Here is a 21,347-nt window from a genome sequence, read left to right on the forward strand (position 1 = left end):
TTTCCCCATCTTCCTACTTGGCGCTTGTCTTGCCTCAGGGCTGAGACCGTGCAGTCATCAGAGTGTATCTGTGGCCCAGATCCCACCTGCATGGCCAAGATGCTCAGAACTTCAGGCGGGTCCTGGGCTGCTGCAACCAAACTGAGCCATCTGGGTGGCCTACAACAGAAGAAAGGCCTTCCCTTGCGATCCAGAGGCTGAACACAATGCTGGTGTGGGCTGTTTCAGTGCCACACTCGTCACAGGGTCTAGGGGAGTGTCCCCCCAGCTCTGCCAGCCTTTGTCCACTCTCTTGCTGCTGCCCACAATCTGTGGTTCCCTTATGGGAATCCAGTCTCTGCCTCAAACCTCACACAGTCTGTTTCCCCAGGTCTCCCTAGTCTTTGGGTCCAAACTCCCCTCTTCCTTCAAGAACACCACATATTGGATTTAGGGCTAGTTGAGGCTGTGTTCCATCATGTGAGCTCTTATTAGCTTGAGCACTGTGCAAAGACTGTTTCCACACAAGGTCACACCCACTTTTGGGTGGACAAGAATTCAGGGGAAACTATTCTATCCAGTACACTTGCCTTTCTTCAGATCTCTACCCAGTGAGGCTTCCTGGTATCTGTTGTCCTAATTCCTGTCATGGCAGGTTTTTTCCTTATGTCTGAGAGGACCTTGTGACTCCTGGATTCACACATTTTCTGAAATCACCAACATTCTCCAGAGTTCTCCATGGGACTCTGCAGTGTTTTGCATTGGAACCCACCCTCTGACCTGCAAACATGGTCTAGCAATTGGATTGACTCCCTCCCTCCTGAAAGATCAGTGTTTGACACCCTTTGAAGTAAGTTATTCTTTTGGATTCCTTCCACAGTAGGCAAGTCCTTGGATCCTCTCCCAGAAAGCCTTCCAGACTGAAGGTCAGATGTGTCCAGATGGTGACTTGAAGGATATCAGCTCCTTTAAGCCCTTGTCTTGGCTTCATTGTTTTCTCCCCTCAATGCAAAGCAAGAAAGAAGAGTTGGCCCTGTACCATCCTTCTCCATCCAAAGTCCCCACTCGCTGCAAATAAAAAATATCAGGAAATCTGTTGTGTCTCTATGGACAGATACTTCTCCCGTCATTGTTTCCTAGATTATGTAGTAAGACAGACAACTACACTGCCCTTTCTCTGTATTAGGTGTCAGAAGTCATGTAGAGATAATGTAAACAATACAGGAAGAAGATACACATTGTTCTGCCATTTTTGTAAGAGACTTGCGCATGTGTGAACTGTGGTGTTTTCAGTGGTCTTTGAACAAATCTCCCATGGATTTCCTGTGACATTTCTGATTTCTGGACTTGAGTGTGAGTCAGCCCCATGGGGATGTGGTAGGAGGGCAGTCGGCGCTGTTGTGCAGAACCTCAGTAATGACTTGTAAGGCCACATGCAACACTGCAAGCATCAGCAGAGAAGGGAGCCCTCTCCCCATGTGTTAAGCTTAACTCTTTTCTTATCCAAAATCATGACTTGTAAACTTGCAGAAATTGAGTCATCCCAAAAAGTTGGGATGTTCTGGGGAGCATGGGCTGTCATTCTATTTGGTCTCTTTGATATGAAGTGCTAGCAGCTGGGAACTTGAAGTTGTGCTTAGGCCATGGCATCTCTGTCCCTGGGAAGGGGCTTTTCAAAGCAGCCCTTGTCCCTGTTTTACCTTCTGCCCCAGGAGGACACAACAAGAACGTCCTCAGAAGTTGGCCCCTGATCTTAGACATCCAGCCTCCAGAATTTGAGAAATAAAATCTGTGCTATCAATCACCCAGTCTCTTGTATTCTGCTATCACAACACAAACAATCTGAAGACAAGTAAATCAGCAATCTCTCTAATGTTTACATTGTGGTAATGTACACCAACATCCATTTTGTAATTGAACCATTTTTGAAGTACACAGTTTAGTAGCATTAAACATGTTCATATTGTTGATAGCCATCGCCAGTATCCATCTCTGGAACTCACGTTGACATACCCTTGCCATTAATACTGAATCCTACTCCCTTCCCCAGGCCCAGGAAATGAACATTGTACTTTATGTTTTTATAAACCTGATTATCAGGAATATGAAACAAGTGAAATTCTAGAAAATTTGTCTTTCTCTGAACATCAACATTTTCAATGGATGCAGTTTACCCCAACTCCTTGGGTATACCAGGTCCACTGCCAAGTCTGCTGGTATCTCATTTGGCCTCTCAGTGACAGCAATACTGACTGTGTGCACATAAGCTGTCTGTCCATGTCAGTGGGCAGCTGTATCCCAGGATCTAGGGTCTTGGGTCCCACCCAGCCTGGGAGATTCCCTCCTCCCCCAGGTCTTTGACCCCCAGGTCTTTGCAGGCCAGTATGCACCAAGGCCCTGTGCCTGGTGGTTTCTGTTGCTGACTGGAGGATGTGTCCCGAGCAGGGAGTAGGGCCGTCTGTGGCATAAAGGACTCTGGATTTGTGTGGCCAGGCATTGTGTCGTGGGTCATGATGGACTACAAGTAGAAGCAATGCCTGATTCTCCTGGGATCTGAGCGAGCCCAGCCTATGTATTGAGAATTGGTGTGACCTCCTAATAAACAGGATCCCAGAGGAAAGGGTGAGTCCAGAGCCAGCGGAACCTCAGTGTCTTTAAGAGCACTTTTGGGGTGGGAGGCCCGGAAACATTGATGTGATGACTCTGATGCAAAGTCACAAGCTTCGAATCCAGGGAGAGGTGCTCGGGAGCAGCCTGGGATGGCTCGTGGATTCCCCACCTTCACACACCTGGGATATCCCAGGGCTCTGAACAGCACAGCTGAGGCCACATGCAACACTGAGGGCATCCACTGTCCCTTTTCATAGAGTACATTGGTCCCTTAGCAATTCCACCTAAAGCCAGCTCTGAACCCAGAATCCCAGGCACTTATTTGAGGCTCAGTCATTGTCCACTCATCTCTACCTGGCAGAGACCTCCTGTCCCCTTGTAACTCATTATGCTGAAGATGAAAACTTGGAGAGTAGGACTTTCAGTCATCCAGATTTCCCAGCCACATTCCCCATTGTCATTTATTCCTGGCACACAAATGGTTGGGGTGGGCCACAAGCACCCTGGCATCCATGTGTGGGAACGATAGCAGTACAATCAAGAAACAGGAAGGAGAGGGGTAGGACTGATCAGGTCAGATGACAGTGCATAGTACAGAGTGGAATGGAGAGTTCTCACCCGGGGTGATTGTTGTGATGTGCAGAAATGCTCTGCTGGTGCTGGGGTGCCCCCATGGTTCCCGGGGTCTTGAAAGGCTGCAATGCCCCCAGAATGTTCTCAGATACACATAATGGGAGGCCCGTTGCCCACTTCCAACATTCTGTGGAAGTAGGAGACCCCCTTAGTTTAGAGGTGCCATCTGAGAGAAAGACTCACTTTTTTGAAAAAAAAAAAATTGATGGGAAAAAAAGGATAAGGACCTGTGCCCAAAGGGCCACATATGCTCCTGGAAGTTGGTGGTGGCCGTAGTTCTCCATCCATTAAGTACTCCCTCACCCACTAATGTCCTTGTGTCCTTGAGAAATGCTCTCCCTTTCCTGGTTTTCCTGAATAGAAATCCTCTTGCATCTTGGGTGAATAGGGTTATGGGTTGTGCAGAGGGTGTTGGTCCACTGAGCATCTTAGAGACTGTCCTTTATGGAGCCCAATGATCCTCATTGAGGTTGAGGCCAGGGTCCTAACTGTGGTTAGTGTGAGGACACCCTGGGTTCAGCAGAGGGAAAGAAGGACAAGGGAAACTCAGATGTCCCTTCATTGTCCCTGGACTTGAGAGGACTTACCCCTTTGCACCTGGGATCAGGAGACCTCATTTCCTCAAGGACACCCACACTCAGGGGTAGGTCTTGAGTGTGGGGTCCTTACTGGGGTCCAGGGCTGTTGTGAGCCACCAGGAATGACAGTGCTCTTCATGCTCACTGGAGCCAGTGTTTCCAGGGAAGAGAGCCCATGGTCACGCCTTGTCCAAAGCATCCCACACCAGGGGCTCCCATCCCTAGCACTCCTTTGCTGAAAGGAAGCCCCTGAGAGACAAGGGGGGTCCAACCACCTCTCGTGTTCACTCATCACCGTGTTCCAGCAGTAACCCCAGTTAACAGTCCTGACGGGCCTGAACATGGCTCAGAATGTCACCCTCATGAGCTCTACCCTGCTGTAACTGCAGATCTGTGGCTGGAGAGACTCAAAATATCAAAACAAATGTACTTGAAAGAAAAAGAGGAAGAGCCAGAGCCCAAACAGGGTCAGGTGTGGCAAGGACAGCTAAAGTGCCTAGGTTGCAACTCAGAATTATGTCAGTGGGGTGGCACTGCTGCAGGCACCAGCATGAAAACAGAGAGCCAGCCCTGCTCATTTTGGGGAGCAGTGTGTTGGGGAAGGCAGCAGAAATTGAGAGGCAGGATTGAGTTTGGCCCTAGGAGGAGGTTGGGTAAAAGACCAGTATGGGTTGGAGGGCCTGGGCAGATAGAGAGAGGCCAGGGCACACCCCAAAGCCTAGAGACTGCACTTGATGTTCATGGTTGTGAAACACCACCTCCCCTCTTACTCACAACTGAGAGCAAGAGGCATTGATGAGTTCAGTTTATGTGCACCTGCATCCAAGGTGGCTCAGTTATGCACCTCTGTGTCCTTGTCTCAGGAGGCTGGGACTCCAAGTTCCATTGAGGCTCAGCTAGGAGGATCAGAGTCTGAGTTTATGCCTGTGTTCCTGGTGGGATCCATGTTGGCTGAGCCTCAGTGCTTTTCTAATGGGAGGATGGGACTATGTCCTGTCTTTATCACAGGGGTGTGTCCATAGACATCTCATGCTAAATCAATTTGTTTGCTTAGATTTAAGATGAAATAAAGAGAGAGGTGCTGGAGACAGGGATCCAGAGAGAAGTCATAACTTTGCACAACTCAATCTTGGAGATGATATCCCATCACCTGTGCCCACTTCTATTCCCATGATTTCAGAGACAGAGTCTGAGTCATCTTGAGGTGAGGAGTGCACTGGCTTTGGGCAGCAGGATACTGTGGTACTATGGAATTTTTTTGATGCCCCCAACGGCTAGACTGAGTAGAAGCACTTGGGCAATTTGAAATCTTAGGAGAAGCCTTGGGAAGCTGTATGCCAGAAAGGGACAGCCTCTGAATCTCAGTCACCTCAACCTTGTTATGGTTCAGAGTGGGAATTACAACCAAAAGGGAACTGACATTGCCAAGTCCCTGTGAGGTGCATTCTTTGTCACCCCCCCCCCTTTTCGTGATTCTGCCATCTCTAATTTTGAGCTTTAGCCACCTGTGAGTCCCACCTCTGGTTTCAGAGGTAATGTAGGCTCTTATGGGCAAATGTGCCCAATAAATCCTAGAAATTAGATGCCACACTGATTTCTAGAAAGAGCTAGGGACACTGGGGAGCCCATGAGTGACACAATGATGGAACCATGATCACACAGCTGGTGAGAAGGATGAACTGGTGAATTCAGTTGTTAATCCTCAAAGCTGGAACTCTAGTGGCAGCCAAGTTGGGTAGGGGCTGGTGCGGGTAATTGGGAAGTTTTTGCTAAACTTGATATGGGTGGGTACAGGGGAGAAATCAGCAGCCCATAGGGCTTTGAAAGTGGTCTTAAGAGAAAAGGAGGCTCAGGTATGGGCACCGCAAGAAGTGATATTATTGCCTTGACAATGAATGAAACAGAGCATGGAACCCTGGTATGCAGGCACCCACTTCACTGACCAAGACATCTGAGCTCACTTGATTGGAGACACTGGAGTGAGAAGGATGTTCTCCTGTGGTTTCAAACCATGTCGAGCCTCAGCCCCCCAGGAATCTCAGGGGGGCCGCCTTGCCCTTTTGGGGGAACACTGGGTGAGGCTTTGTCCTAGACTCCAGAGCCTCTGGCGATTGTCACAGAGGAGCTCAAGAGTAACAGTGAGTAGCACAGGGCAGGTGAGCCCAGCAGGCCCTCTAGTCTGATCCCTGATGAATGGCCCAGGACTCCTATTCTGACTCTGTGTGTGTGTGTGTGTGTGTGTGTGTGTGTGTGTGTGTGTGTGTGTTTGTGTGTGTTTGTACTGATGGGAACTGTCCCATTGTTTTCTTTGACTCTACTGTATTGGCACAAGTCATTTTTCTGTTTGTCACCATTTCCATTTTTGAACCCACCATTCTTGGTCCCAACCCAGGGTGAAAATGATCAGAACACGGATGAGCCCTGCAGGGTACAGAGCCTTGAACTTTACATGCAGGACCAGCTTAGGAATGAGCTCCTGCCTGTCATTTGTAGGAGGAACCTAGATTTCAGCAGCAACTTGGAGTTCATCTACTGGGATTTCATCCCCACCCAGCAGGTGCTGGACCTGCTGTTCCCAAGGTAAGCACCAGACCACCAAGCCCAAGTGTGTAGCCCCCTCATGCCTGGGTCTTGGGGCTGCCATGTACCTCTCAGGGACCCAAAGGTTTGTGATACCTAGTGAGATAGAGGACCATGCTCATAGTGGAATGTCAGCCCCGAGTAGGATGAGTCCTGGAGGCGCCTACCACAGCCTTGCAAGGGGAGTGAACTCTCCCTCTCAGGCAGAGGAAACCATCCTGACACCAGCTGGTCACCAAAGTGTGTGGAGCAGTCCCCAAACCCTGGGCACCACAGCTCAAAGGTGTGTGCTGAGCTCATTCCCAGGTGGACTCAGAGAGGCCTGGGGTTTTGTCGGGTATAATATTTTCTTTTTGTATGAAAAGCTCAGTGCCAGGGGCATCTCATAACTCAGGCGTTGATCAAAGCATTTAGGGTTAATAAGGGATGTGCCAGGTTCCATAGTGGATCAGAACTTCCTATCTGAGATATAGCTGGACAGGGCCTTTGGAGATGGTAGCTCCCAGGCCTAGAGAGATACGTGGGAAGCAGCAGGTTGGGCTCATTCACCAGTGAGCATGGAGAAAACACTCACTGCCTGAAGACATGTTTCCAGGCATGTTGCATAATTCAGTGAACAATGGGGTCAAAATTTCTGCCATTGTGTCCCTTTTCATGGGGGTCAGCCTGAAGCCGCAGGTGCCACGAGTACATATCCTACATGTGACAGCATCCCTGACTCCATGAGGCATAACTGCACGTTGTCCTCTTCAGTGAACATGGTGAACCCCTGGACCAACTTCAACATGGAATGGGCTTGGGGTCAAGAGGGTCGGCTCCTGTTTCCAGAGTAGGCACCTGCAAGGTGATTTGACTGGGAAGGCTGAGCAAACACTGGTTGCTCCAGTTCTGTTTCCTGCATGCAGCTTAAGGTCTAGAGCTTTAACTGAAGGAGGAATAAGGCAAAGAGCTATAGGTAGAGTCATGGTCCTCTGGGGAACTGAGAGGAGATGTTGGCCTCAGAGAAAGCTCCTATGACAATTGACCCCGCCATAGCCAATCCCAGTCCGACTACACTCCTCTGTCCTCCTCCAGGGCCACAGAGATGTTGGCTCCACTTGTTGAAAAAGAGAGATCAGTTGCTTCTCCAAGGAACTCGGTGAGAGCTCAAGAGAATAAAGTAGCATGGCAGCCCAAGCCAGGAGAGGAGGCATCCCTGCATCCCTGATAATAGTGGGCATGAGAACAGATAACTTCTAGAGGTTGAACTCCAGGTTGGAGAGCATGTATCAAAGAGAAAAGTGTCAGGCATATGTCCCGAGGCGGGCAGAGCTGGTCATACCATGGATCTAATGTTCCTTTCAATGTAGTTTCTTTGCCTAGAGACCTGACCTGTCGCTGCCTGTACAGCCACTATGTCTTATCTGGGTGGACTGGTCTATGCAGAGACAGGGAAAGTTCAGAAGTCCAGGTTTACAGTTTTGTTACTGGAGGCTGTAGGGAAGGAGAGACCAGGCTTCTGCACACCTGCCTCCCCACAGTGCCACACCTTCCTTTGCAGGTATCTGGATGGACTTGTACACTGAGGCTTTCCATCAGCCTCCAGGATCTCTGATTCTCCAGCTGCTGCTGCCATACATGCGGCTCCTCCTGGGTGGCTTGAACCTGGAGCACCAAGCACACCACCCGCTGGCCCAGATTGAAGATGGCAAGTCAACTGAGGCAGAGCCTGAGAGCCAGGAGGCCTGGGCGGGGTTGGGAGAGGTACATAAGGGTAGATGAAGAAAGGTCCAGGTTTTTTCCCCACTGGGTGGGATGTGTATGGCTGGTGTTGGGCTGGGAACAAGGATAAGCCTTTATCCACTCAGGCAATGGCCCCTGTCTGCAAAGAGTCCCCTGTGGGCTCAGGGGCTGAGGTCTTCCTGGCAGACAGGGGTATTGTCTGTTTGTGTGAAGCTCAGGCAAGGCAGTCATGTTGGCATCTTTTCTCCTCTAGCTACAAGCTCAGTTCCAATGAAGGCTCCTAAGCCAACCCCAGAGCTAGAGCCTTCTCCAGGAATGGCTCTGGTGCCCTGGGAAAAGGCAGCAACAGCATGTCATCCAGAGCTGGAGTCCAGGAGATCAGGGATCTCCACTAGGTATTTCTCATGGCCCCAGTACAACAAGCGGGTGGGAGGCAGCTGCCTCATTCACGTCTACCTGGAAAATGAAAGGACAACACAGTATAAGAGCATCCTGGTGAGTCTTCTAGCAGGGGAGTCTCCTGGGAGCCCACACTGGGGAAGACCGAGTCCACAGCAAACACCTTGGACTAGGCCTGTGTTCTTGAATTAGAGCTTCTGGAAGGTCAGGAAGGAGAGCAGGGAATAAAGAAGAGAGAGAGAGGTCAGTGCTAAGAGCTTGACTTGAGGGATGGGAGAGTACCAGGATACCCAGTTCCATGAGTGAGTGGGCCTGTGTGTTTTAGGGTGTGCAGGCCAGAGTGGAGATGAAAGTGCTGGGTTGAGAAGACTCAGAGAAATATGTAGGCTGCAGGCTGCACTCTATGGACCTTGGTATTGTTGACGAGTGTGCAGGGCCTTAGATGAACACTTGCTCCAGCAGGAGGATCCAGAAAACTTTGAGCTTCTGCATATTGTCTCAGACTATTAGAGTAAAAGTGGAACAATCAGATGGTGTGGAGCAATGAGTCACAATGGGCTCAGAATAACTTGCAGCCCAAACACAGTGTGCCTTAGCCTGAAAAATAGGCAGAGTGTGATGGGAGTGGTGCACAAAACCAACTGCAACAATGGGGGCATAAATCTACAGGTACTTAACTTTGCCCCCGTGGCTGCTGGACCTCTCTAACATGTGTCCTCCCATGGACCTGATCATGCATTGCAGAGCTAATATCCATGAGGGGAAAAGAAGATAGGAATCTATGTCTTCTATCAAAGGATAGGCAACCACAGCGTATCTATTTAGTCAGCCTTTCATGACTGTGACAAGTACATGTTAAGAGCAGTTCAATGAAGAATCATGTCTTTTAGACACCTGGTTTCCAATCTTTCTTTTCATTGCGAACTGACTCCATTTAGGACCAGAGGACATATCTAGGCAGAAGTGTGTGGTAGAATAGAACTCTTCACAGCATGGTAAACTGGAGTGGAAGAGAAATAAAAAGAAGGAGGAGAGAAAGAAGAGGAAAATGAGTTGAAGGAGGAGACAATGAATAAGAACATGAAGAAGACTAGAAAAAGAATATTCAGAGAAGATGAAGAAGAAGAAAAAGAACAAGAAGGAGAAACACAAGAAGAACAAGAAGTATAATGATAAATAGATTAAAAATGTGATCAGAATTATAATGATGAAAAGAAATGGAGAAGTAAGGAACTCAAAAAACATATTATTTTTGAGGGACAGCTCCTGTGGACATCCTCCATTCCAACAGACCTCCAATTTATACCCCCTCCCATTAGTGTATTCATCTATGGATGGATTAATCCACTGGCAAGGTCAAAGCACCCACCGTCAAGTCTTCCCCACAAACTCACATGTGATCATTGCTGCACCAGGGAGAAAATCTTTACCACATAAGTCTTTGAATCTGGATGCAAACTCTAGCACTGTCTCTTTGGAAGTTTCAACCTGACGTGAGAGGTTCTGAGGTGCAAAGGGCTTTTTTCCTGAAAGGTTAGATCCTGTGCATAGTGGGTCCTCAGGGAGGAATGAATCACTGAGGTAGTCTTGGGTGGAACAGTAGCGAGGTTAGAGGGCTCTCAGTTCTGTTTCTCAGGTCTGACCTGGCAGAAACTCTCAGTTATGGGGGGGATTTTCTGTTGTGTACTCTTTGAGTATCATTTACCACACCTGTGCCCCTCCCTCTCCAGAGCTGAGGATCCCTGTTGATGGAAATGTGTATTATGCTATGAATGGCAGAGTGAACTACCATTTTATCCTCAGGGAAAGACCCGCCAGCAAGTGGTTCAAGGTTAAGCAAAAGGAGGTAAACACCCACCTTCTTCCTAGTGCCACTCCACCTCCTCCAAGGTGACAAGCACCTCAGCTTCTGGACGGATGTTGTAGAACACCCACAGAGCCAACTGACAGGCTGGGGTGGGGTTTAGTTGCTGGGCTTTGCTGATGTTGTCATACCCTGCAGTTCTTGGAGTCTCCTAAGAATACATCCAGGATCCCACCAGCCTTGATCAGCACCTCTTCTGCAGCAGCCAGACCATTGCCCCAGGCCACCCAAAGCAATGAGTGCTGCAAGAGAAAAATCACCAGTAGCAGCTCCTCACTGCTTCACTCCAGTAAGCAGGTGGAAGATAGCCGCTTTTTTCACGTCCTCCTAGAGGGACAGAGCAGGAGGGAGACAAAGCGCATCCTGGTAAGCCCGACAGCAGGGCTGCCTTCTGGGTGTCCACACAGTGGAAGGCAGGAGACACAGCCAACCCCGGGGCTGTGGTGGGAAATAAAGAAGAGAGAGGTCCATCTTAAGGGCTTGACCTGAGGAGGGAGAGCTTCAGCATGCCCAGCTCCAGCGGTGAGTGGGCCTGTGTATTGTGGGTTTTGCAGGCCAGAAGTGCTGTGGGCAGATGAAGTCAGAGAAATGTCCAGGGTGCAGGCTGCAGTGCCTAGAACTTGGTATTCTCAATGAGTGAGGTTGGAGCAGAGGAGGTGGCAGTGACTTGTCACATGTGTAGAAGAAGATGTGTTGCTGGTGACAGAAAAGGAAACCTCCTTAGCATGACTAGGTGTGGGAATTTGGGGTCAGGATCACCTGGGGGGTCATGCCAAAGCTTCGGAATGTCAGCCTTTGCATGTATGTGAATAGGAGGCTAAAGGGGTTCTTGGCAGTATTTCTACGAATGTGCAGTAGACACCCTAATGCTGCAGGTGTCCAGCTGCAGAGGAGACATGTCCAGTGCCTGCCAGTGCTGAGTCAAGTACATCATTACAACCAGACCCGCACCGAGCTTCCAGAGGCCAGGGTCTCTCCAGGCTGTCATGAAGCACTCAAGTGCACACTCTTGTATCTGAGTCTGTTTTGTGTAGTGGCAGTCAAGACCAAAATTTTCAGTGTATCTGCCTCTTCCACCCACAAAGGCAGCCTGCATCCCAGTGCACACTTGGCACTCAGGTCCCTGGCCCATTGCTCTCATCTCAGTGAGTTGAGAGTGTGTCTGTGCATAGGCAGTTTGGTCCTTTGACCTGAGTGGAATGTGGCTCCCCAGGGGGAGGGGGGATGGCAGGTACAGGCAGACATTTGTACCAGGATTGTTCTAGTAGCACATTGCAAAAACCCAGGGGGTATATGGAGGCCACACTCAGGTAGCAGGATAACAAGATTGTGCCCTTGTAGCTGAGGTTTCTCCCGAATGTCCTCGACTGCTGTCCTTTGTGTAGCTCCTCCAAAATCAGTTCTCTGATGAAATTTCTCTCATCCTGATCCAGGTGACCTGCCAGGAGAATATTACGGGCATCATCCACAGGGCCTTGACCACTATTTTCTCAAGAACAAGAATCCAGAAGACTTTGAGCTGCTCAAAATGGTCTCTCAGCATGAAAATAAGTGTGACAATCAGATAATTGGGAGAAATGATGCACAGTGGGCTCAAGATAACTCACAGCCAAGAGAAAGTGGGCCTTGGCCCCCAAAACAGCCAGTGTGGTGGGCCTGGTGCAGGAAACCAACTGCAGTGATGCTCGAGTCAAATCTGCAGGTTCTCAAAGAGGCCCCAGGGGGCTGCTAGACCTCCCTAAATGTGTCCTGCCCTGAACCTGGGCAGGCATTGCAAAGCTAATATCCATGAGGGGCAAAGAAGAAGGGCTCAGTCAATCAGCAGTTGGTTTATAGCTCACTGATAAGGATGCCTTCAGATGGGATCAGCACTGATGTGGACTGACGCAGCACATGTTAAAATCCATGGGCAGGACATGAGAAGTCCCGCCTAGTCACAGGAATGTCAAGATTGCAGCAAGTGGGAAGAGGACTCAGTGAAGAGAAAGTCAAGGCCAGGGGATAGTGTGTTTGGGTTGTTTTTGGAGCAATTCCAAGTCCTCTGTGCCTGGGTGTCCGTCTCCCAAAGATATCAGAATGGCCAGGTTATTATTTCTGCCAGCATCAAAGAAGGGCATCTGAAGATCATAGGCCACAATGCTGAGCTGTCCACACTGCCAGTGCTCTTCCTTTCTTGTGAGCCAGACACTCCTAGCCTCCACCATCCCAGCCTGTCCACAATAGAACCCACTATCTTTAGGGCATTTATCGTCAGTTTTCCCATTTTCACACACCAAGTCGGTTCGCTTAGCTCTGTTTTACACGTGAGGAAGACTGAGGTCCAGATAGTCCAAGGAGTTGGGCAAGGTAACAGTGGATAGGAATCTCAGTGCTTGGGAGGCTGTGCAGGAGGATCAGAAGTTCAAAAGAGCCTCGGAAACTTAGTGCCTGCCAGTGCTGAGTCAAGTACCTCATTACAACCAGGCCCACACTGAGCTTCCAGAGGCCAGGGCCTGGTTCGGGGGAGCCTGAATCAAAGTAAAAAGGCCTAGAAATGTGTCTTAGTGCAGGGACTCTGGGTTCAATCTCTGGTAAAAAAATTAAAAAATTAAAAAAAATAAGCCAGTCAATAAGGAATTACAAAACTGAGAGTCTATGGAGGTGATTTCAGAAACAGACACTTTCAACCCAAGCATCAGTTGAGAGCAGGCTCCAGACCAGGGGAGGTTTGTGTTTAACAGACGTCAAAAGGGAGGACTAGCAGGGGGCCTGGAACCCACCAGGTGTGATGGCATCTATGCCTTATGGCAGGAGGGTGGCAGTGATGCTGGCCCTCTCCTAGATCTTGGAAACCTTGTTTTCATTGGGGAAGCTTTTTGGAGGTGGAATCTATTTTAGCAATCCTGGTCCAGATGAGGTGCTGACTACCATGGGTAGAAGCCTATCCAGAATGCGGTGTCTGTTAGGAAGTCTTTCCTGACTGTGACAATGACAAAGAAAGGAAGTTACTTGTCAAGTCTTGGTTTCACTCCTGGCCATTGATTGAGAACTGATTTCATCTTGGGGTTCTGAAGAGAGGCTGCATCTGGGCAGAAGAGTGTGATAGAGTTGAACTCTTCAGAGGACGCCCCACCATGGCCAGAGAAAGAAGGAGAAGGAGGAGGAGGAGAAAGAGGACACTCCTGAGTGGGGAGAGGATCAAAGATGAAGAGCAGGAGGAAGAAGAAGAAAAAGAAGGAGGCAAAACAGAAGGAAGGGTGGAGGGAGATACACAGAAGAGGAACAAGAAGTTATCATGTAAGAACAAGAAAAAGACCCAGAAAGAACTAAAAGATGATGCAGGACAGAAAGAAGATCCAGAAGTAGAACAAGAACCAGAATAAAAGTACCAAGCAGACAGCTCATGATGAGAAACAATGGGGAGGAGAGTGAACCTATAGAGTTCTCAGGGCACCACCCTGCTAAAGTCCTCCATATTCATGCCCAACACACCTCTGATGGATACCACCTCCCCTCTGCGTATTCATCCATGAGAGGATTCATCCAGGGCAAGGGGATGAATTCACCTACCATCCAACACTTCCCTGAATGCCCATGTGTGAGCATGGCTGCCCTGGGGAGAAAGGCCTAAGCACAGGATCCTTTGGGGCCAATCCTGATGCAAAGCCTAGCAGTGTCTCTATGGCAGGTCCAACCTGCACTGAGAAGTTCTGGGGCCCCAGGTGCTGTTTCCATTGTCAGGTGCTCCTTTGGTTTAGATCCTGTGCATCATCTTCGTTCATGGAAGAATCATTGAGGGAGTCTTTGGTGGCACTGTAGCTGGATTGGAGGGCTCTCAAATCTGGTGCTGGCCTGCCCTGGCAGAGACTCTCAGGGGTTGGGGGTGTCTGTGGTATAATCCATGAGTGTCACCTACCAATCGCCTCCACCTCTCTGCAGAAGTAAAGGTCCCTGACCGTGCAGTCATGTATCTGTCCATTAATCCCGGAATAAAGTATCATTTCATCCCGAGAAAACATCCCACCATCAAGAGGAAACAAGCAAGGGAAAGGAGGAAAACACCTACCTTATTCAAGCTGTACTTGTGCTGCCATTCCACATCCACCTTGGAAATAAGAAGCCTCATCACCTGGACATATGTGCTGGAAGCCCATAGAGCCAACTGACAGGCTGGGCTAGCTTTCTGTTTCTGGGTTTGCTGATGTTGCTTCCCCCACATTCTCAGAATCAACCTGCAAGTCCTCCAGGCGGCTTTCCCACAAGCAGGTGGGAGATACCTGATTAATTCGCGTCCACTTAGAGACACAAAGCCCAAAGACGTCCAAGACTGTCCTGGTAAGCCTGGGAGCAGGGGTGTCCCCTGGTGCTTACCCCTGGGCAGGAAACAAATACTAATCCAATACCATGAACTACTCATGAGCCCTCTTGAATTGGACCTTCTGGTTGGTCAGGAGGAGAGATAGGAATAAAGGAGGCAGAGGTCAGTGTGAAGGACTTGACCTGAGATGAGGGAGAGCAGCAGCATGTCCACCACCATGACTGAGGGTGTCTGTGTGTCGGGTGGCAGTGTGCAGTCCAGAAGGGCAGGGGCAGGTATTGGTGGCCGATTAAAACAGGATGGGATGCTGGCGTCCATGGAGGAGGACAGCAGTATGAAGTTCTGCATGTTTTTTCAACAAGGAGCTGAGAGGGTCTCTCTGCAGAATCGATAAGGATATGGAGTAAACACATGAAATGTCCAGGTAACCTGCAGGACAGGAGCCTTTTCCAATGACCACCCTTGCCAGATCAGGTGTCCTCCTACACCCCAGCCAGCACTGAGCCTCTGGAGGCCAGGAGCTCTCATGGCTGTCTTTCAGCACTCCTGTGTGTGGTCATGTTCCTGGGTCTGTTTTGGCCCTGGCAATCCAGACCAAAGCCCTCTAGGTTTTGTGTCTGGGCCACCCCAAATGCCGCCTGCATCCTCAGGCAGACCTGGGATCTTGGAGGCCACTGTCCCATTCCTCCCAACTTGTGAGATGAGATTGCATCTGTATACAGGGAGTGGGGTCCTTTCACTTCGAGTGGAGTGCGGCTCCACAAAGAGCAATGGCAGGTCCAGAAAGTCCTATGTACAAGGATTGGGCTAGTAGCCTATGGGAAGAGCGCAGGCGATGAGGAGGAGGCCAGCCTCAGGTGGTAGGGTCATGGATGGTGCCCTTGTATTTAGAGTGGAGGTACCACCAGAATGCCCATGTCCACTGTCCTTGAGTAGTCACTTCAAGGCCCATTTCCTGAAGGCCTGTCTCCCATGCTGCTCCAGGCGACCTGCCACGATAGGGCTCCTGTCGTCATCCGCAGGGCCCTCGAGCTACACTTGCTTACTCAGGAGAAGCCGGAGGATTATGAGCTGGGCCAAATCATCTCTAATCATTGGAGTAAGTGGGACAGTCAGATGGTCAGGAAGTGGACTCAGGTCAACTCATAGCACCAAAGAGTAGTCTCTGACTCTTGTACACACAAAAGTGTGTGTGGGCTCTCATGCACAAAGAATACTGAATTCGAGCTGGTGTAAAGTCTCTAGGTGTGACTCTAATGTGACTCCCTACCAGGTGTCCTCCCCTGATCATGAACAGGCATCCAATGCTGACATCAGGAGTAGCAAGGAGGAAAGCCTCTTTCCAGAGAATGTAGGGCCCCACGGCTCTCTGATAGGAGTGGTTTAGAGGAACATGGGAATGCATGGGCTAAAGATGGAACTGGCAGTTTTGTGGACTGAATCAGCAATATTGAAAGCCTTCTGTGTGACCAGAAAATGACTGCCTGGGCAGAGCATGGCCAGGATTCTAGCAAGCAGTAACAGGATGAAATTGGGAAGAGAGAACAGGCTGGGAGACAGGCTGAATCATCTGTTTGGACAAATTCCCTGGTTGTCTGTATCTGAGTCCACCTGCCCAGAGGTGATCACAATAGCCAGGTTATGACCCCTAACTGAAGTCAGATGAGGGCTTCCTGAGCACATCGGCCACAAAGCTCATCTGTTAATAATGCCAGCGCTTTTTGGTTGGTTGGTTGGTTTTTGTGAGTCCAACATCCACAGCAGCCATGATCCCAGCCTATGTACACTGAAGACCACCATCCCTATGAGTTCTAGGATCAGTTTTCTCCCATCTTAACCTACTGTTAGGTCAGTAGAGTCTATGGAAGAGGAAGTCAGTCTGGGACCTTGGTAGCCTACGAAATTCATAGCAGAGATCCCCTCATCAACCCAGAAGGGATGGAGAACAGGCTCTAGATTAGAGGAGGGCGACAGGAAACAGGTGTGCAGAGGAAGGAGAAGCGGGCTGTTGTATTCCCCCACTCGGGGTCATGGCACCACTGGACCATACACCATGTTGGAGGGAAGCAGTCCCTTTGCTGGTCTTTGGAACCATTGTTCTCAGTAGGGCAGCATTTGGAGAGTGGCCTCCATTCTCGGAAGCCTGGTCCACATGGAGGCGGTCTCCACCAACGCAGAAGCATGGCTCTAATGTGGTATCTGTTCTGGTCAGCCTGTCCTCACGGTGGCCATACTTGAGGAAAATAACTCAGAGGAGGAATCCTAGGCCTTTTTTCCGGGTTTCACAGCTTTCTCTTTGGTTGTGCACTGAGGCTGTCCATAAAGCTCTAGTGTGTGGCAGTGGAGAGCTCCTCAGCCCTTGCCAAACAGGCATAGACTGGGAGAGAGAGAATGAGGCTGGCAGACAGGGAGAGAGAGAAAGACAGAGAGGAGAGGAGGACCTCTACTTGGAGGATGAGGATTCAGTGGAGCCAACAGGGACAAGGTACTATTGCCCAGGGCCCAACCCTGTTCAGGTCTTCCAACCATACCCAACCTTTCTTCTAGTCCCTCCCATCTCCCAGTAGTGTGTTCATCTTGAATGAGAATTTCATGATGACATCAGAGCACTCACCATCCAATGCTTCCCTCCAAACCCACCTATGAAGATGGCTCATGTGGGGTCTGAATCTTCAGCACAGGAGCCTTTTGTGGGAGATTTCAGATGCAAACCCTAGGGGTGTGCTTTGGAAGATGCAAGAAGACCTGGGATGTTCTGGAGTCCAAAGCCTTTGGAAGGAATAGACATTAGGTCTGTTGAAGTGCTCTGCCTACTTTTTCCTCAGGAAGGACTGTGGAGACTGTCTTTGTTGGTTTGGTGCTGAATTGGAGAGCTCCCAGGTCTGTGGCTCAGGTCGTTTCTGGTCGAGCTTCTCATATTTTGGGGTGTCCCATGTTGTACCTCTTGCATGCCAACTTCTTCCCATATACTCCTCTCCTCCCAGAGCTGAAGATTCCTCACCATTGCAATGTTTTTTATGCTATGAACCCTCACATTGAATACGACTTTGTGCTGAGGAAGAGGACATTCTCTAAGAAGAAGGATGAGTGGATCCAGCCCAAACCTACCCCTTATGATGCAAAAGAGGCTCAAGCTCTCCATAGGATCCTTCTAAGAACATTCTTCTGCTGTTTGGTTGGGCAGTGCTGAAGCATCCTATGATCATTTACATTTATTAATATTTGCTTCAAAATTTTGAAGTTGCCAATCTATAGTGTGGCATTAGATATTTGTTATATATTCCCTTTAGTAACATATTCATTACTATATCATATATTTGTTATTTAAACCAAGCACTTTTTAAAATATAATTTTTTTGTTATCTGATCTACTTTGATGATTTGAGTGTATTAATTGTAGTAGTTCATTCCTAGAAGAAACATATAAGCCCAAAGGAAGAAATGTTTCATTTGATCACAAAGAAATTATGTTTTTAGGAGTTTGACAGATGGTATTAAATGAGTTAATTTTCCAATGGGAGCAATGAAATATCAGGCATCATGACACAAACACAAAGAAAGACACACAAACAAATCTGAAAGACTTCTCCAAAGTGCACACACACACTTGTTGAAGGATAGATAGAGAGTTTGAGTTGGTCTATGCTGAAATACTTTGGAGAAGTCTTTCAGATTTCTCCAATTTTGGAGTATTTTCAATTTCATAAGGTATCTTGTGGATGAAACCTAAGTCTAAAGAGACATGCCTGTGTGCTTCACATGCAACTTTATACATTATCTGAAGGTAATTTCATGCAATATTTTTAGTGAAGCTGATTTTGACTGTGAACCATCCCCAGAGGTCCGGTGTGGAATTTTCTACTTGTAGCATCACAATGGGGTTCCACTGTTTTGATTTTAGAATATTTCCAATTTTAATTGTTCAGATTTTAATGATATATAACATATATAGTGTATATGTTATGTATTATATATATATAGTATATAATATATATATATATATATATATATATATATATATATATATATATATATATATATATAAAATTTACAGATAATGAATTTTATACATCTAGGAATCTGTAGGCCCATAGAAAATGAATGGATGCCTACTGCTGCCTGGACTGGTCTGCAGGATCCTGTAACATTTGAGCATGTGTGAGGGCTGCATAGGGCTTGCAAAAAATCCTGCATCAAACTGAGCTCCTAGAAATCTCCACCATAGCATAAGGGCCAATGAGAAGTACACTTCCGCTCAGAAGCTGGGAAGCTACCTTATGAAGGTGATCATAGGTGTGGGGCCCTCTTGCTAGGACACTTTTTCTATTGGGCCAAAACTGTGCTCTGAATGTGTTTGCTGAGAAGGGTTTGACATTTCAGAACTGAAATAGTTTGTGAAAGCTGCTTCCACTTGCAGGAACAAAGCGTGTTCTCAGTGAGTACTCTGGGACTGTCCCTGGTTGAATTAGAGTGTGTCAGAAACACTTGTAATGATTGGCATTCACGGTTTCACACTGAAGCATCTGTGCCATCTGTAAACCACAGTTTGTTGCCTGTGGGGCCAGCATTTCAATGAGTTTTCTGAAAAAGTATGACTTACGGATTTCAATGGAACTTTAGAGAATAGATCTTCTGAGCATTCCCCTTGCCTCCCTATATTTGGTGATGTAAGGTACAAGGGCTCTCTTGGTAGCACACATTGGGATGGAATGTGCTTACTGAAAACAGCTAGGTAATGGAGAATTGAAACCACTTCTGCAAAGCAGTTCAACTTGCAGGACTAACTTAGTTGTAAGTGAGCACATGGTGCTTTTTCTGGTTGACTAGAATGAAGCAGAACCGCTTCTTAGAGGTGACAAGCACGCTTTCACATTGAAGCATCTGTGCCAAAAAACAAACAAAAACCAGTTAATTCATGTGGGTACCTGCACTTCAAATGTATGTTGTCAACTAGTTTGACAAATGGATGTCAATAACACTTTGGAGAACTGATCTTCTCGGCTGGTCCTCTTTCCTCCTGCAAGTTGGTGATGATAGATACAAGAGATCTCTTTCTGGCACACTTTGTGTTTCATGCCTGAACTGTGCTCTGAATGTGCTTGATGAGAACAGCTTAGAAGTGCAGAAGTGAAGCTGTTTGTGGAAGCAGCTTTAAGTAGCACAAACTAACTTGTTCCCAGTGAGCACGTGGGGATTTTTCCCTGGCTGAAACACTGAAAATGAGAACTGCTTCTCAGATCTGATAGGCATGTTTGCATTTGGAAATGTCTTTGCCATCAGTCATCTAGAGTTCCTTGCATGCAGAAACCTGCATTTCAAGTGATTTTTCAGAAAGGTCTGATGAATGGGTTTCCAAGAAATTTGGTTGAATTGAGCTTGCCTTCTCAAAATTGGTGATCCTAGGTGCAAGGAATCTCTTGTAAGCCAACATTGTATTTTGGGCCTGACCTCGGCTCTGAATGAGCTTGCTGAGAATATTTTGGGGGTGCATAAGTGAAGTAGTCTCTCAGCAGCTTCAACATTCAGGAACTTACCTTGTTCTCAGTGAGTACATTGGGGTTTGTCGCTGCTTAAATTAACATGAAGAACAACTGCTTCTCAGAGGTGGCAGTTTCCCTTTGAAGCATCGGTACAATTGGTCAATGCGAGTTCAATGCAGGCAGGCACTTGCATTTCAAGTGAATTTTGTGACAAAAGATTGAGCAATCGATTTCAATCAACCTTGGGGAACTGATCTTTCCAGAAGGCTCACATTTTTTTTCTCAAAGTTGTTAAACCCTAGGTATAGGGCTCTCTTGCTAGCATCCTTTGTATATGGGCTGAAACTGTGCTCTGAATGTAATTCCTGAAAATATTTTGGCAGTGCAGCACTGAATAATTTTGCAAGCAGTTTTAATATTAGGAAATAACTTTCTTCTCAGTGTGCACATTAAGCTTTGTACCTGGCTGAACTAGCATTAAATCAAAATGCTTCTGGGAGCTCTGGGCACTGTTTCAATTTGAAACTGTGCCATTGTTAAATTTTTTGCTGTCAGGCACCTGCAGTTTCAAGGAATTGTCAGCGAAGATTGAGTAAGGGAATACAAGGATACTTTGTGCAATTCATCTTCTCAGCAAGACCACCTTCCTAATCAATGTTGGTGATGCTAGACAAGAGTGGACTTTTGCAATGATACTTTGTAATGTCTTTCAGGAAATGTGTTCTGAATGTGCATCCTGAGATCCATTTGTAGGGGGAAAACAGAAACAGTTTGTGCAAGAAGCATCAAAGTAGCTTTGTTCTCAGTGAACACATGGGGGGTTTCCCTGGTTGAACTTGCAAGAAGCAGAACCTCTTGTCAGAGCTGATGGCACAGTTTCACTTGGAACCATCTACACACTCAGTAAAGCATAGGTCATTGCAGACAGGCTCATGCAATTTCAAGATAGTTTTCAGAATCTGTTTGAGGAATGGATTCCAAAGAATCTTTAAGGAATTGACCCACCCAGCAGTCCCATCACTTCCTATCTGAGCAAGTGCTCCGAGGTACAAGGGCTTTCCTGCTAGCACACTTTGGATATTGAGCCTGAACTGTTCTCTGAATGTGCTTAATGAGAAGAGTGTGAAGTGCAGAAGAGAAGCAGGGTGTGCAAACAGCTTCAATTGCAGGATGTAAAAGTGTTCCTAGAGAGCACATTGAGATTT

General features: G+C 47.8%; 1 protein-coding gene across 1 annotated transcript in view; it reads right to left on the reverse strand.

Annotated features, from left to right (window-relative positions):
• Positions 1 to 16,619: 16,619 nt before the first annotated feature.
• LOC143386066 (dynein axonemal heavy chain 9-like) overlaps positions 16,620 to 21,347 on the reverse strand; it is a 78,944-nt gene continuing 74,216 nt past the window's right edge. The window contains exon 17 of the mRNA XM_077105176.1: positions 16,620 to 16,895. Within this exon, the coding sequence (XP_076961291.1) occupies positions 16,620 to 16,895 (276 nt within the window). The remainder of the gene's footprint in view (positions 16,896 to 21,347) is intronic.

This window comes from Callospermophilus lateralis, chromosome 14 (genome assembly GCF_048772815.1).
Source record: "Callospermophilus lateralis isolate mCalLat2 chromosome 14, mCalLat2.hap1, whole genome shotgun sequence".
NCBI lineage: Eukaryota > Metazoa > Chordata > Mammalia > Rodentia > Sciuridae > Callospermophilus > Callospermophilus lateralis.